This window comes from Corvus brachyrhynchos, unplaced genomic scaffold, assembly GCF_000691975.1.
Source record: "Corvus brachyrhynchos isolate BGI_N302 unplaced genomic scaffold, ASM69197v1 scaffold203, whole genome shotgun sequence".
NCBI classification, from domain to species: Eukaryota; Metazoa; Chordata; class Aves; order Passeriformes; family Corvidae; genus Corvus; species Corvus brachyrhynchos.
The window spans coordinates 229,155-244,001 of record NW_008237408.1 but is presented as its reverse complement, the minus strand read 5'-3'; the positions used below and the strand labels follow the sequence as shown (position 1 = coordinate 244,001).

Genomic DNA, 14,847 nt, shown 5'->3' with positions numbered 1-14,847 from the left:
GGGTGTGAGAGGTTTTATGAGGGACCAGCACCAACATCAGCACCTCACCTCAGAAGGAGAGCCCGGCTCCTCCTGGGGGTTTTTCACCTTTCCTCAAGGACCTTTTAAATGGACCAGAGTGCTTGAGAGAGTCCTCAATGCACAAATACAGCTTGGTATCCATCAAAGACCAGGACTGGAATGGGTCTGAACACTGCCAGTAGGATATTCCTAGTTCTTCAGCAAGGACGCAACACACAAACCCAACATCTGCTTCACTCCCCAGCAAGAACCACGATGCTTCTTGCTCTCCAGCTCTTCACAGAGATAGCAGTGCTGGAGTAATGGAACCATGGAATGGTTTGGATTCGATTGGAAGGGACCTTAAAGCCATGGGCAGGGACTTTCCACTAGACCAGGTTTCTCCAAGATTCATCCAGCCTGGCCCTGAACCCTTCCAGGGGTGTGGCAGACAGAGTTTGGCCACCGTGTTACAGAGAATGGTGGCCGTAGCCTCCACCTTCTGCCTCTGAGAAAGACCTTGCTCATGGTTTCAGTGCTCTTTATAGCACAGCGCATTGGTTCCGAGTTGTCTTCTTACCTTCTCTTAGCAACAAAGCTGAAAATTATCTCAAAATATGAGCTAAAAAGGACTTGACCAAAACCCAGCAGAAGTAGAAAACGGTCACAGCAAAAACCGCTTCAGTAGCAAAAAACAAATCTTCCTTCTTATTTAAGGAGCTGATCCACCAAGATCTTCAGTAATTCTTCAATTTTGTGTCTTGCAAAGAGATCCAAGGATGCCAGGTCAGGAAGCGTTTTGAAAAGCTATTTTTTTGAGGGAAAAGAGAATTGAATGAATCTGTGATGTGCTGAGAAGTGGAGGAAATTTTTCTTTTACTGAACTTTTTTGCTCCTCGCCGATGCAAAAATGCAAATCTGGAATACTTAAATTATTGCATCTGCAGTGAATTGATTTCAGCAATTCTTTCAGGATGAGGGAGGACTTGCAAAGAGAAATTCAGCATTTAAAACCCTTCATAATAGGCTAGATCTGCATTTTCAAAGTAATTTTTTTAGGGTTTTTGAACCCATTTCCTTTTAAAAAACATGTTCTTAAAAAAAGAGACGTTCTTGAGTTTTAAAATGAATTGAAATATCTGATCTTAGTGAACTGTTAAAACACTTTGTTGCACCCACCGCAGAATCTGGATGGAAAGGGGGCTCATTCTGTGATTTCAGTAAACTTAGGGGTTTTTTTGGACCTGCCCTCAGAGTGAAACTCTATTGGCTTGCTTGGGTATTAACCTGTTTTTCCATGGCAGTTTCATGGGGTTGAGGCAAATGGTGAGCCAAGACTTCTGCTTTTCTTCTCTATTTGGTCTTGTTTCCTTTCCTGTACCCCCCCATGCAATCCCAAGGCTGTCTGTCAGTGTCATCCCCATCCCTCTTGCAGAAAGTGCTGGATTCACATCAGAAATGACTTCAGATCTCTTTTGCCCTGGTAGAGGAAAGCAGCCAACGGCAGTAGGTGGTGCAAGGCTGCTCATTGTACAAATGAGATGGGCAAAGGTTTGAAATGACAGAACCTGAGGCAATGGCATGAAACTGAGTCCAGGGAGCTTTAGGTAGGATATCAGGGAAAGGTTCTTCCCCCAGAGGGTGCTGGGGCACTGGAGCAGCTCCCCAGGGAATGGGCACAGCCCCAAGGCTGCCAGAGCTCCAGGAGCGTTTGGACAATGCTCTCAGGGATGCACAGGGTGGGATTGTTGGGGTGTCTGTGCAGGGTCTGGAGCTGGATCAATGATCCTTGTGAGTTCCTTCCAACTTAGGATATTCTGTGATTCTATCATCTTCAGAAGAGCTCCCTTTGACCCATTCCTGCAGGAACATTTGCACCTGCATCCGCCTCTCTGTAGCCAAAATGCCCCCTCAGCTACCCCTCTGAAGGTTGCTAAAATTGCATTGTCATCCGCTGACGTGGACACTCAGCACATTTTAGAGGTTCTGCCTGTGCATCCGGTGTTCCTGTGCCCTTCATGTCTGTCCCACACTAATTCAGAGCTGGCTGCACCACAGAGCCCCTTGTCCTGGTGTCTGTTGGCTTCTTCAGCTTGGCTCTTCCAGGAGCACCTCTGCGTCACATATTTTTTACTCAAGACTTAGCAGCTAACGGGGACTCATAAAATCATAGATTATTCTGAGTTGGAAGGGACAGATAAGGATCATTGAGTCCAACTCCTCAGCCTGCACAGGACCACCCCAAGAACATCACCATTTTTTTCTAAAACTGTTTTGTTGCTAAATTTTTTTTATGCATATAGAATAATAAAATCCCTGAATGGTTTGGGTTGGAATGGACCTTAAAGATCATCCTATTCGCACCCCTGCCATGGACAGGGACACCTTCCACTGCCCCAGGGTGCTCCAAGTCCCGTCCAGCCTGGCCTTGGACACTTCCAGGGATCCAGGGGCAGCCACAGCTTCTCTGGGCACCCTGTGCCAGGGCCTCACCACCCTCACAGGGAAGAATTTCTTCTGTATATAGAACCTAAATTTCACTTCTTCCAGTTTAAACCCTCTGCTCTTTGTTCTATCACTACAGCTCCTGATGAAGAAGAATATGGAAAAACTTTGTGTTCTGCTTTGATTTCTGGTCACTTTAAAAAGAACTTGTTTTATAAATTTGAGGGTTTGAGGAAAACAGTTTCCCCTCGCTCAGTTATTAAATATAAACCAACATTTTTAGATGTGAAAAACTATAAACTCACAAAAGGAAATTTCTATGCTTTTCTGAGTTATTGTGTACTCCCCAGTGCTCTTTTCCATTGGAAAAAAAAAAAATAAAAACGGGGTGGGAGAACTATTCTGAATGTCTTTTCTCATTTGTTTTTTTCTTGTGAAGGTAATTTTTAAAAGCACTAATCCGAAGTGGAAACACATTGGCACAACGTGCGTTCAACTCAGCTGCCTTTATTTTTGAAAACAGAATTACTTTTTAACAACTGAAGGTTCCACCAGCTGTGAAATGGGAACCAGCAGCTCTCTCTATCCAACAACATTTGTCTGCAGGACTATTTTGGGATTTTGCAAAACACCTGCTGGCCTGAAGAATGGTGATGGAGGCAACTGGGAGAGTGGGACTGGTAGATTTTGTAGGGACTGTGAATCCCCAGAGCTGTTCAAACCCCTTCTGTGTGTGGGTGGGAGCGAGTGACCTTTGCGGGAGAGAGTGACCTTTGCTTGACCTGAGGTGGGCCGTGTTGTTCCTCTCTCTGAGCTGCTTTTGCATGACTGTGTCTCTGGCCCGTGCATGGGGAAAAAGCTGAGCCTGTGCAAGGGTGCAGAGAGGTGTTTCCAGTGTCAGCAGGGTGCAGAAAGGGCCGCAGTGTCCCCACAGGGGTGCACAGGACAAGTTGTGGTCCCTACTCCTCTCAAACCCTACCAGAGAAGCCACAGGCCCCTGGTGGGACTTGCTGAGGTTGACATTCCTCCAGGACTTTCCCATTCTGCCTCACCAATGCCATGACTGGGTACCACAGTACGTGAAAGAGGGTTCTTGCCTCAGTGGGAGAAGTAGGACACGGTGATGATGTGGATGATTATGATTAGATTTATAGCCAATACAAGAAATATGGCTAATAAATATCTAAATAGCATCTCCATCACCTATTGCAATGGTTATAGCGTCACCAGGTCATGATAATATATAGATTATATATTCTCATTTTCTGAACTGCTCAAAGAAATCGAAATGCGGCTCACTCCACTTAGTCTCAGATTTGGTCAACAGCCTGTGACTAAAGGATTACGATAAAAGCAAGTTCAGCTAGAAATGTAGATTTTCATTCTTTGGCCCTGCAGAATTCACAGTTGCAAAGCGCCTATGGAGCTACTTCAGGATTTTTCTCTGTATTTGACCTTGTCTGAGCACTTTTACTCACCCACCCAAAAGTGGGTGTTCCCCATCTTGGGGCTGGATGTCCTGCAGGTGTCCCTTCCAGGGTGAAAACCCACCCAGAAGCTGCCTTCCATCTTGGAAGACCAGTTGGTCCAGTGGGTCCAGTCCCCAACAGCATTTTATACCCCTTGGCAGGCCCCAAAATCATCGCAAATATATTACTACTACTACGGCTACTACTACTACTACTACTACTACTGCTACTACTGCTACTACTGCTACTACTACTATTACTTTTATTATTATTATTATTACTAATTATGTATTCCATTAATTACGTGAGCACCTGGTGTTCTTGTGTTCGGATGAACTGCACTGCCCGACATAAAGCGGAAGGGGAGAGGGAGGATGTGTGTGGGAGGATATATTTGAAGACCCGAATATCTTTCGTTGCCATCACACATTGAGAGCAGCTGAAAACCCCAAAAGATGCATCCATGATGCCGTAGATGGTCCATCAATTCTCTCATAAGATCATCCTGGTGACTTGACTGACAGTCAAAGCAAATTGCTGACTCGTGCTATATCTCACATTCCCTAAATCTGCCAAAAACATGGCAATTGACCACATTATCTCTCATTTGGGAGCAGAGTGTATCAAAGATCCCAGGACTGCCCAGTGAGACTGTAACAAGAGCCACAGATTGATGTCCAACATGTAGATGGATTTTTCTGTCTTTCATGGTTGGTAATGAGTGATATCTAAAACTTATCCATCATCCATCTTTAATTAAAAGGATATCTTGCTGGTCCCTGGGTGAAAAGAAAATTCCAGCCACTCTCATGGCAAAAAACCACGATCCAGGATCAGAAGTCCTGGCACAAAGTTGTGAGGGGAGGAGCAGGAAAAGTTCCCCTAATAAATCCTGTGCCATTGCACCGCCAGATCTGCTAAGCAGAGCAAGCCCTGGGTGCAACCTGGAGGCTGACAAAGGAAAATGAAATTGCTGCAGGAGCTGCTCTGGTTGATTTAATAGGTGAAACTTCCCCTCTGCCCGTGCTGACAGTGCCTGGAGCAGAGCTGAGGCCTGGGGACAGATGGATGGGCCATCTGTAAACTCAGGTCAAAGGAAATCTCAGAGGTGAAAAAGTTTTGGATGGGGGAAAAATGTATGTTGGACTACTCTGAAATATTTCACCACTTCCTTCCATTTTTCTCTTTATCAGATATAAAGAGGCAGATATGAGGCAGAAAGGAGAAAACATTTAGAAAAATAACACCTTAAAATATTGTGATGGCTCCATTTGGAGCCTCATTTCAGAGTCCCAGATTTTGAGATATTAGATTCATGCTAGAAAGCAAAAAAAAAGTTGCTTTTACTGGAATATTTTTTCCTGTAAGTCTGTTTGCTGGGAGCTTTTCTGAACACAGCGGTTGGAGTCTGACTACCATGACACAGTGCTAGACTGACATTTGGGGGTGTCCCTGGGCCTGAGGTCCCTGATCCTCCATGATCACTGCAGACCTTGGGGTATTTTGGCAAGAATAGGAGTCGATGTGTCTCTGCACAGCTATGAGTATTCAGGGTTTGGATTTTGGGTTTTTTTGGGCATGTAGCCCACACCATCCAATGCCTTTGGTTCAAAGCAGGGACTGGGGCAGACTTTGGCCCTGGATATTGCACTTCAGTAACACTGCCTTCATCTGCTCCTTCATTTTTGAGGCTCCAAGCAGAGTTTGGCCATTTTGGCTACCTAGACCCATTATTATCCTTGGATTCCTGACCAGAGCTGAAATTACATTTCTAGGATGAAATCAAACAGTTCTCAAGCCCGAATTTGGAAACCTTAATGCAGACCAGATGATGATCCATGGAAAAGCTTTGATTCATTTGTGTCCGGTGATCCTTGAGGTGTCCAGGTCTGGGATGTGCATAGGGTATAGGGAAACCTAATCCATGATTTCTGAGAGGATCCAGAGCACATCAAAAAGTACCAGAGTATTGCAGATGGATGAGACAAGCCCTCAGCCCACACTTCACTGGCAGGATGGATGCAAGCTACACCATATTCCTTACATTTCTTACAGTATTCCAAGGGGTTGAAGAGGTCCTGTGGCTTCCTGGACAAACCAAGTGCGAGTCTGTGCTGCTGAAACATGAGGAGCAGCGGGACTGGTTCCGTGCACGGTGCGGCCACATCCACGCACTGCCCTTGCTGCGTGGGAGGGACACGAGCTGCAGAAAGCTCTGAGCAGCCTGAGGTGACTCGTTCTTGGGCCAGGGACTGTGTGACCCTCCTGAAGCCCTGGTGCAGCTGAGCAGCTCAGCACAAGGCTGTTGATAAACCCACCTTCATCCCTCTGGCATCCCCCAGCTCTGGAGCAAGTTCGATATCAGATGGGGATCTCTACACTGGAGAGGGGACATATCCAAAGCAGTCATTTGTGCCTCTTTTTTTTTTCCTCTGGTGACATATAGTGTCTGTCTGAACCTCATTTGCAAAGTGTGAAACACCAGAGTCACATGGGAACAGAAATCGTGGGGTTCGCAAGGTCCAGGGTGGCAGGAGGACTGTAGACAGGATGGTTTTAGACTCCTCTCTTCGCTGTCCCATCGTCCTGCATTCTGATCTTCTCCAATTTGTTCTTCATGAATGCAAAGACTTTTTTTCCTCAGTGCCTGTGCCTTTCCCCAAGAGCAGTCTCATTAAAAAACAATTTCTGCTCTTCCTTCCAGGATGGGGTTGTTCGGCAGCAAAATTCAGCGGATGCCCAATGAGAAACACACTTCTGGAGGCAACCCAAAAACCAAAGGCAAACCTCCTCCTGCCCCACTCCAGGTAAGCCTGCAGTTTTGTGTCCTTTTGGGATCCCCCCACAGCTCAGTTGTTGTCTGGAGTGATGCAGGCAATATTTAGAATCACAGAATCACAGAATTATTGGGGCTGGAAGGAACTCAAAAGCTCATCCTGTTCCACCCTCTGCCATGGGCAGGGACACCTTCCACCATCCCAGGTTGCTCCAAGCCCTGTCCAGCTTGGCCTTGGACACTTCCAGGGATCCAGGGGCAGCCACAGCTTCTCTGGGCAGCTTGGTCCTCCCAGCTGATCCCTGTATCTTTTGGACAGGGGTGGGAAGGGCTCTGAGGAACCTCTGTGTATTAAAAAACCCTAAAATACAGTGTGTTGGTACTTAGAAATATCTTCTCATCAGCACTTTGAAACCCAAGCTGATGTTGCTGACTTGCAAGATGGGTCAGATTCAGGCTAAGATTCAAAGTTGCAAACCACAATGGAAACTTCACCACTGTGAGTCCTCAACGGCTTTGTCAAAGAGGGTCTGCAGCCAATCTGTGTCGGGGTGAGCTGACAATCAGAAACGCTGGGCATCCGCTGCTCCCTTTGCGGTCACTCAGCCTCTGCTGGCATGGACACAGAGCAGGAAGGAACTGGGGCAGGATTTAGGAGACCTCAAAAGACACTCTCCTTGTTTAAACGCTGCAAGTCACTTCACCTCTGTTGCCGTCCAGAGGACATGAAATTGTTTTGTCTTTCCTTGCCCCTGACAGCACTGCAGCCAGCAGCCAGCACAAGACAAACTCGAGGTGCAACTCTCATGTGAAAACCATCTTGAACCCTGGGAGAGGGGAGGAATTGCCAGTTATTGCTTTTTATGACAGCTGGAGATGCTTTTCACTCCTTTAGTGTAATTTCTGAGTTCTCCCATGGCTATTCAGCCCAGTTTTCATGACAGCAGATGTCAAATTGACCAAGAAGATGTTATTTTCCTAAATTTCATTCTCTCCAGCTCACTGGAGAGGAGCCAGTATCACTGTAAATACAGTATCATTGACCATTCCTTATTTTTTTGCCACAGGCACTCAGCTCTCACATGTCAGGGGAAATCCAAATTTCTTCCAGTTAAATGAGAAATGGCAGCGGATGAGCTGCTCCCCCACCCCACATTTCAGCTAAGTAGGGGTCAAAGGGTGGTGCAGGCAGAAAACACAAGGTGTTTTTAGTTCTGTGTCCGTATTTCACCACTTTTGCACGTGTATAAAAATACCTGGGAGTGGTCAAACACCCACTAGAGGCACTGGACACCTTGGAGTGATCACAAGGCTGGCGCTGGAACTTGGGTGAAGGCCAATTTCAAACTGTTATCCCCCAAAACAAGGTGGTTCCATCCCAGCTCATTTGGAATGATCTATGGACAGTTTGACAGCTCCCACAGCAGGGCCAAACCAAACCAGGGACTGTGACAGCATTTTAAAAGTGTGCCCCAATAAGTTGCAGTAACTTGTTGCTATTTAATTTCAGTCTGTAACTTCCTCCTGAGGGGCAGCAGAGGGGCAGCTCCGATCTCTGCCCTCTGTGACCAGAGACAGGACCTGAGGGAACAGCTTGGAGCCATGCCAGGGGAGATTTAGGCTGGATATTGGGGAAAATGTTCTTCCCCCAGAGGATGGTCAGGCACTGAACAGGCTCCCCAGGGAATGGGCACAGCCCCAAGGCTGCCAGAGCTCCAGGAGCATTTGGACAACGCTCTCAGGGATGCACAGGGTGGGATTGTTGGGGTGTCTGTGCAGGGCCAGGAGATCGATCAATGATCCTTGTGGGTCTCTTCCAACTCAGAAGTCACAGAATCATTGAATCATAGAACATCCTGAGTGGATATCCACAAGGACCATCAAATACTCTATGATTTCTACAATTCTCTGATTAATTTGTTGTTATAGCCCCTGCCTCTGTTTTCTGAACGTAACCCTGAGCAAAGGATATTCCATGAGCCTTGGGACAATTATGACAGACAATATTTCTGGGTTTCTGCTTGAAATGATACTGCAATTGCCATTTCTCAATTGGGCCATTCATATCTCATCCCTCACTGGTCTGAAATCTGGCATCAGATGGGATAGAGCAGGGTCCGAATGAGTTGGCAGCAGATTTCTGCTTTAACTCAGAGGGAAGCCAAGGGTTATTCCAGCTTTCTGTTAATTCAGCTACAAACACCTCATGGCAAAATGTGCTAAGGCCATCACAACACGTGTGGAGCCAGACACGGAGGCTGCTGACTGCCAGCAGTGGTCTCTGGACCAGACTCCCACTCGTCTGTGAAGCTGAAATCAGTTCTTCCTGAAACACAGCAAAGTAATAAATATCTCCTTTTTCCTTTCTATTTCTATCTCAGGGGAGACAAGTTATCAACAACCCTCATCTAAACCAAGCCTCTGCACAAGGTAAGGTTCTGTTTTCTTTGCCTCCCCGTGGGGTTTTGCAGGATGGTGGTCCCCAAATGGCAGAGTTTGAGGACGAGCCATCACGTCACAGGCGTGTGGTTTCTGTATCTGCAGCCATGCCTGACAGGGAGTTTATCAGAGTGGTTCAGAAAACTCAGTTTACATCACCAAGTCTTTGCAGCTGCCAACTTTCCCCTGCTCATCAAAGAAACCAAGAGGGAAAATCACTCCCTCTCCTTTGGAAGCAGGTGATCTTTAAGGTCGCTTCCAATTCTGTGATTGGTGGAGCAAAGGGAGGTCTGAGACTGGAGCTGCGTGAGATTGCTCTGCCCTGTCTGCAGCGTGACAAGTCATGGATGCTTTATGCAGCCAGCTGAAAATTTCAGAGGAAATCACAGGCATCAGAGAGCCCAGAGAGGCTACAAAGAGAAGGAGAAGAAAGGGAAGAGCACAAAATAAGGATACACAGAGCCCCTGCCTGGAGATGGGCCGTTGGCTTCATCCACCCCTGCAATTATCTGCGGATCACAGATGGTGTCTTTTAGCAGGGAACCCTCTGCTCCTTCTGCCCAGCCTTCAGCAGCAGCTCGTGTGTATTCTTATCAAAGAAGTTCTGCAGATTAAGGACAGAGAGAGAGATAATTAGAAGAGGGGGAAAAAATAGAAGAAGCTTGGAGGAAAGCAGTCAGCAACACATGAAAGTTCTTCACGTGGATGGAAACGTAGGATTAGGGGAGACAGGGCATGAGGGAAGAAAAAAGGGGTGGTGAATAAATGGGGTGGGTGGAATGACAGCATTAGGTCTTCTTAGATCTTGTGGATGATGATGGAGGGCGCCTGCCATGGTCCAAGCACGGGAACCCCTGCAAGGCCAACATTTTCTTCAAATTCGGTGTTTGTTATGGAGATCAAATCTGTGGGAGGTGAAGTTCCTCAGCCACATGAGCTGGGGTGTGTTTTCATGGAAATACCACTTTTCCAGAAACCACGTTTTCTTTTGCAGAATTGTTTTCATGGCACAATTCCAAGTGGCCATGCTCTCCTACCTCCCCAGCTGAGCAGAGAGTGACAGTTTTTCACAGGATTTTTATCACAGGGTTTTTTCACCCTGGTCAGAGTCACAGCAGAAATTGTGATCAGGGAGGCAGATTTTACTTCTCCTTCATGCCCAAAGGCAGAAGTGGAAAGATGCTAAAAAATGGATTAAGTACCGTATTAGCCATTTTCAGCTCTCAAAAATAATTTTGTTCATTAGATTCAGTTCCAGTTCTGGAAGAATATTCACACTGACAGTCTGGGAAACTTCCTATTTTTCTCTGCCAGTGTCTGAATTTCCTGAAATGATGGTACATCTGACTGTGCCCTTTGTGGTAAAATGGGCTGATAAGAACCATGAAAGGTATTTGAGATACCAGAGATCTTCTCCTAAATGACAGCAATTCAAGTGAATCGAAAGAGAAAGCACAAAATCCAGGCAATCACTTCATATAAAAAAAATTCAAAGAGATGAATTAAATCCTGTGGGAGCACTTAAAATTCAATCAGGGAAAATTATTGGCTGTGGAAGTGTGGCATGTAATGTAAAATCAACCCTTTTTTTCCCCTTGTTTTTTTTTTTTTAATTTTCATGGGCGTTTTTTTGCTCTCCTTGCATTTTGAATGTTTGGGTTTTTTCTGATCTCGAGTTGTTGAAATTGTTTCACACTTTCCAGCTTTCACACCCCTGTCTCAGAATTTATTTATTTATTTATTCATTCATTTTTAACAAAAGCCTAGCGGCTCCTGACATTATTTATCCTCATGGAAGTAACACAAAGCCAGGCAAGGAGTGCAAAACTGGATTCAACGTGGTGCACGTGGCACTACCGATCCTTTTTTTCACTGGAGGTGGTTCTTCCACAGTGTGAGTCTCCCATTCATTTTAACATTGTTCCCTGAGCAATCACAAAGTTTTTAAGGCTGGTTTTAGGTCTCTGTGGAGTCAAAATTTTAATTCTGAACCGCCAAAGCCCCTGGCACAGCAAAGTCCTGGCCCATGGTGGGCCCCAAACCCAACCCATGTTAGAGCTGCTGTTCGCTTGCCTTGGATGGATAAGACATAGAAAATAGGGAGAATGACCCCTGCCCTTGCCCTGCCAGCTGCTCACAGCTGGATTTAAATCCCACTGATGGAAAGAATTGATTGTTTTGGGTGCCTGTTCTCAGGCATTTTAATAACCTGCAACAACACAAGGAGTTGAACTCTCTGCGAGGTCCTTCCTTCTGATGAGGAACCACAACTTCTCCCACCTCTTCACTTGAATTTTGCTGAATGGGACTGAATTTCAGGGGGTGGAAGCTCATCATGCTCTGGAACTTGAGCTCTTTTGCGTCATCTCAAAGTTAATGCTGAAATTCTTGGTCATTTTTTATTGCTCCCGATATGGTTTTGTGTTTGAAAGGAATTGTGTCAGAAATGTAGGTTTGAGCAGAAGTGGGAAAAGGAAGGGTTATTTCTACTGAAAAGGCTGAGTTTTCAGTGAGAAATTGAAATTTCTCATCAAAAATGTTTACTTTGATCTGGAGCACATCTGAGGAGGAGCAGCTGAGGGAGCTGGGAAAGGGGCTCAGGCTGGAGCAAAGGAGGCTCAGGGGGGACCTTGTGGCTCTGCACAACTCCCTGACAGGAGGGGACAGACTGTAGCTAGATAGGGGTTGGGCTCTTCTCCCGGGTAAAAAGTGAAAGGACAGGAAGAGAAGGTTTCAAGTTGCACCAGGGGAGGGTTAAATTGGATATTAGGAAAATTTTTTTCACAGAAAGGGTTATGAATCTTCAGAACAGGCTGCCCAAGCAATGGAATCACCATCCCTGGAAGGATTTAAAAGCCATGTGGATGTGGCACTTGGGGACATGGTTTAGGGGTGGCCTTGGCAGTGCTGGGGGAGTGGTTGGACTTGATGACCTTAGAGGTCTTTTCCAGCTTCACTGATTCAGTGATTCCAACCAGGCCATGCCAGGCTGAGACAGAAAGCTGACCACATTTCCAGCAGCAGTAACTCATAGCTCAGTGCACCCAGCTGGCCAACGTGTCCTGCAAGGTGTCACTTACACCATGGCCATCCTAAAAGGGCTCTAAACCAATGGATGATCCTCTGGGGCACCCTGGCACAGTCTCAGCCCAGCTTCACCGCCACAAGACGGTTGCAGAGACCTTCCATTTGAGACAGGCCAGTGGTGGGAGGACTGGTTGAATCATTCCTATTGAGCCACCACGCTGGCCCTCAACCTCTGCAAACCCTGCTGGTATCAGACTTTCCTGACAGCAGCTCTGAGGCAGGATGTGTTTGGCTCCCAAACAAAGTCCCGGGGCTGGCAGCTTTATCTGCAGAGCAGTCGCTCCTCGCAGACCCAACGGCTTCTCCGCTGCGGAGCCTCTCATGGCCTGAGTGGATCAAACAGGCCAAGGCAGTGTCAGCCATGTGTTTCTTGTGGGGTGATGGACTCAGAGACAGGGAAAGCCCCTTTCATCCTGGCATGGCAGCTCCTGCTGGCTTGGGCAGAGAGAGCTTTACTTCTGGCTCATTTTTAGTGTGCAGTGTTCTCAGCGCCTATTTTGGGATAAGAGGTGATAAAGTTTTTTTTCAGCATACAAACCCTTTTTGTCCTTGCTGTGTTTGCTCTTTTTAATTTCATTTATTTTCACTTACGTCAGTTCCTTCCACACCAAAACTCCATCTTCATTTTCTGGAGTACACAGCCACTCTGGGCTTGAAGATATTTACACATTTGCTCCTATTTTTCCAAGCACAAGTGTGATCACTGCATTATTTCCCTTTCAAGAGGACCAGGAGGGTGTGTGTGGATCGCAGGCTGGTTGTGGACACCTCGCAGGAAGCACATGCCCCAAACCCTTTCATGTCAGAGCAGATGTGTGATAACAACTTTCTCAAGGAGGCAGACAGAGTTTGGGTGCATTGCTAATTCGAGCTGCCTCAGGGGGAAGCCCCCAACCGTGCCAGCTATTTTCAGACTTCAAAGCATTCTCCCTTGTGACTGATCATCCTTTCCCCATCCTGGGAGAGAGACTCTGCTGGAACCTCTCATGGATCTCTTATTTCCTTCTGAAAAGCCTGAAGGGAGCTGCTCAGGGCTCTGCTTTCCAAAGCTGCCTTTCCTCCCACGCTCACCCTTTCTCCTCCCTTACAAATTGCCACTGGAGCAGCAGCCGGCCTTGCACAGACACGAACCCAAGCTGCCCCAGAGACACTGTTATCTTGCCGTGACAAAGGGCCAGTCTGGCTCTCTGGCTGGTGGCATTATTTGAAAAGGTCACCCAGAGACAGTGGCTTGACAGGCTGTTTTGAAAAATGCTAATAATAGGCTGTCCATCGCTCTCAGTGCATTAATTAGGCTGAGCACAAGCTGAAGCCTTGCTGCAGCACAGTTCCCATTCTGTCTTTTTCTTCTTTTTCTTTTTCTTCTCTTTTTCTTTTTTTCTTTTTCTTTTTCTTTTTCTTTTTCCTTTTTCTTTTTTTCTTTTTTCTTTTTTCTTTTTCTTTTTCTTTTTCTTTTTCTTTTTCTTTTTCTTTTTCTTTTTCTTTTTCTTTTTCTTTTTCTTTTTCTTTTTCTTTTTCTTTTTCTTTTTCTTTTTCTTTTTCTTTTTCTTTTTCTTTTTCTTTTTCTTTTTCTTTTTCTTTTTCTTTTTCTTTTTCTTTTTCTTTTTCTTTTTCTTTTTCTTTTTCTTTTTCTTTTTCTTTTTCTTTTTCTTTTTCTTTTTCTTTTTCTTTTTCTTTTTCTTTTTCTTTTTCTTTTTCTTTTTCTTTTTCTTTTTCTTTTTCTTTTTCTTTTTCTTTTTCTTTTTCTTTTTCTTTTTCTTTTTCTTTTTCTTTTTCTTTTTCTTTTTCTTTTTCTTTTTCTTTTTCTTTTTCTTTTTCTTTTTCTTTTTCTTTTTCTTTTTCTTTTATTATTATTTTTTTCTTTTCTTTTTGCTTTAAATTTTAGTTTTATTTTTATTCTATTTTTCTTTTTCTCTTTCTCCTTATTCTCAATCTTCTGCTTCTCCTTCTTCTTCTTTTCTTCTTCACCTCCTCATCATCATCATCCTCCTTCTCCTTTTTGTCCTTCTCCTTCTCCTTCTCCTTCTTCTCCTTCTCCTTCTTCTTTCTCTCCTCCTCCTTTCCTTTTCTTTTTCACCACGGTGTTATGGTTGGATTTCTGTGGTCCTGTGCTTGTGCTGATCTTTTTTATAAAGTTAGATCTGGCCCAAAATAGCTGCTCCTTTCTGCTTCAGCAGCTCCAAGTGTGCAGAGCACAGGGGAAGGGTTGCACCACTTCCCCGAGAGCAACCTCAGCACCTCTCGGGTGTGCAAACCAAGAGGTTCAGCCCCAGCCCACAAGGATCTGCCCCGGGCTGTGTCAGAGGATTGTGGCACGTGGACAAGGCTCATAAAAAGGAGAGAGAGGGACTTTTTATATGGGCAGATATTGACAGGACAAGGGTCAGCAGTTTTAAACTGGCACAGGGCAGGTTTGTGTTAGACGTGAAGAAGAAATTGTTCTCTGTGAGGGTGGTGAGACTCTGGCACAGGGTGCCCGGGGCCCCCCCCGCCACTGGGAGTGTCCAAGGCCAGGTTGGATATGGCTTGGAACAGTGTGTGACAGTGGAAAATGGGTTAATGGAAAATGTCCCTGCCCATGGCAGGGGGGGGGGACAAGATAATCTTGAAGGTCCCTTCCAACCCAAACCA

The 14,847-nt window shown here is 45.7% G+C and overlaps 1 protein-coding gene across 1 annotated transcript in view; it reads left to right on the top strand.

Moving 5' to 3' along the window:
- Positions 1 to 14,847, top strand: part of BLK (BLK proto-oncogene, Src family tyrosine kinase) — a 44,531-nt gene that overhangs the window by 11,476 nt on the left and 18,208 nt on the right. Inside the window, exons 3-4 of the mRNA XM_008631027.2 lie at positions 6,619 to 6,721; positions 9,072 to 9,120. Of these exons, the coding sequence (XP_008629249.1) occupies positions 6,620 to 6,721; positions 9,072 to 9,120 (151 nt within the window). The 5' untranslated portion in view covers position 6,619. The remainder of the gene's footprint in view (positions 1 to 6,618; positions 6,722 to 9,071; positions 9,121 to 14,847) is intronic.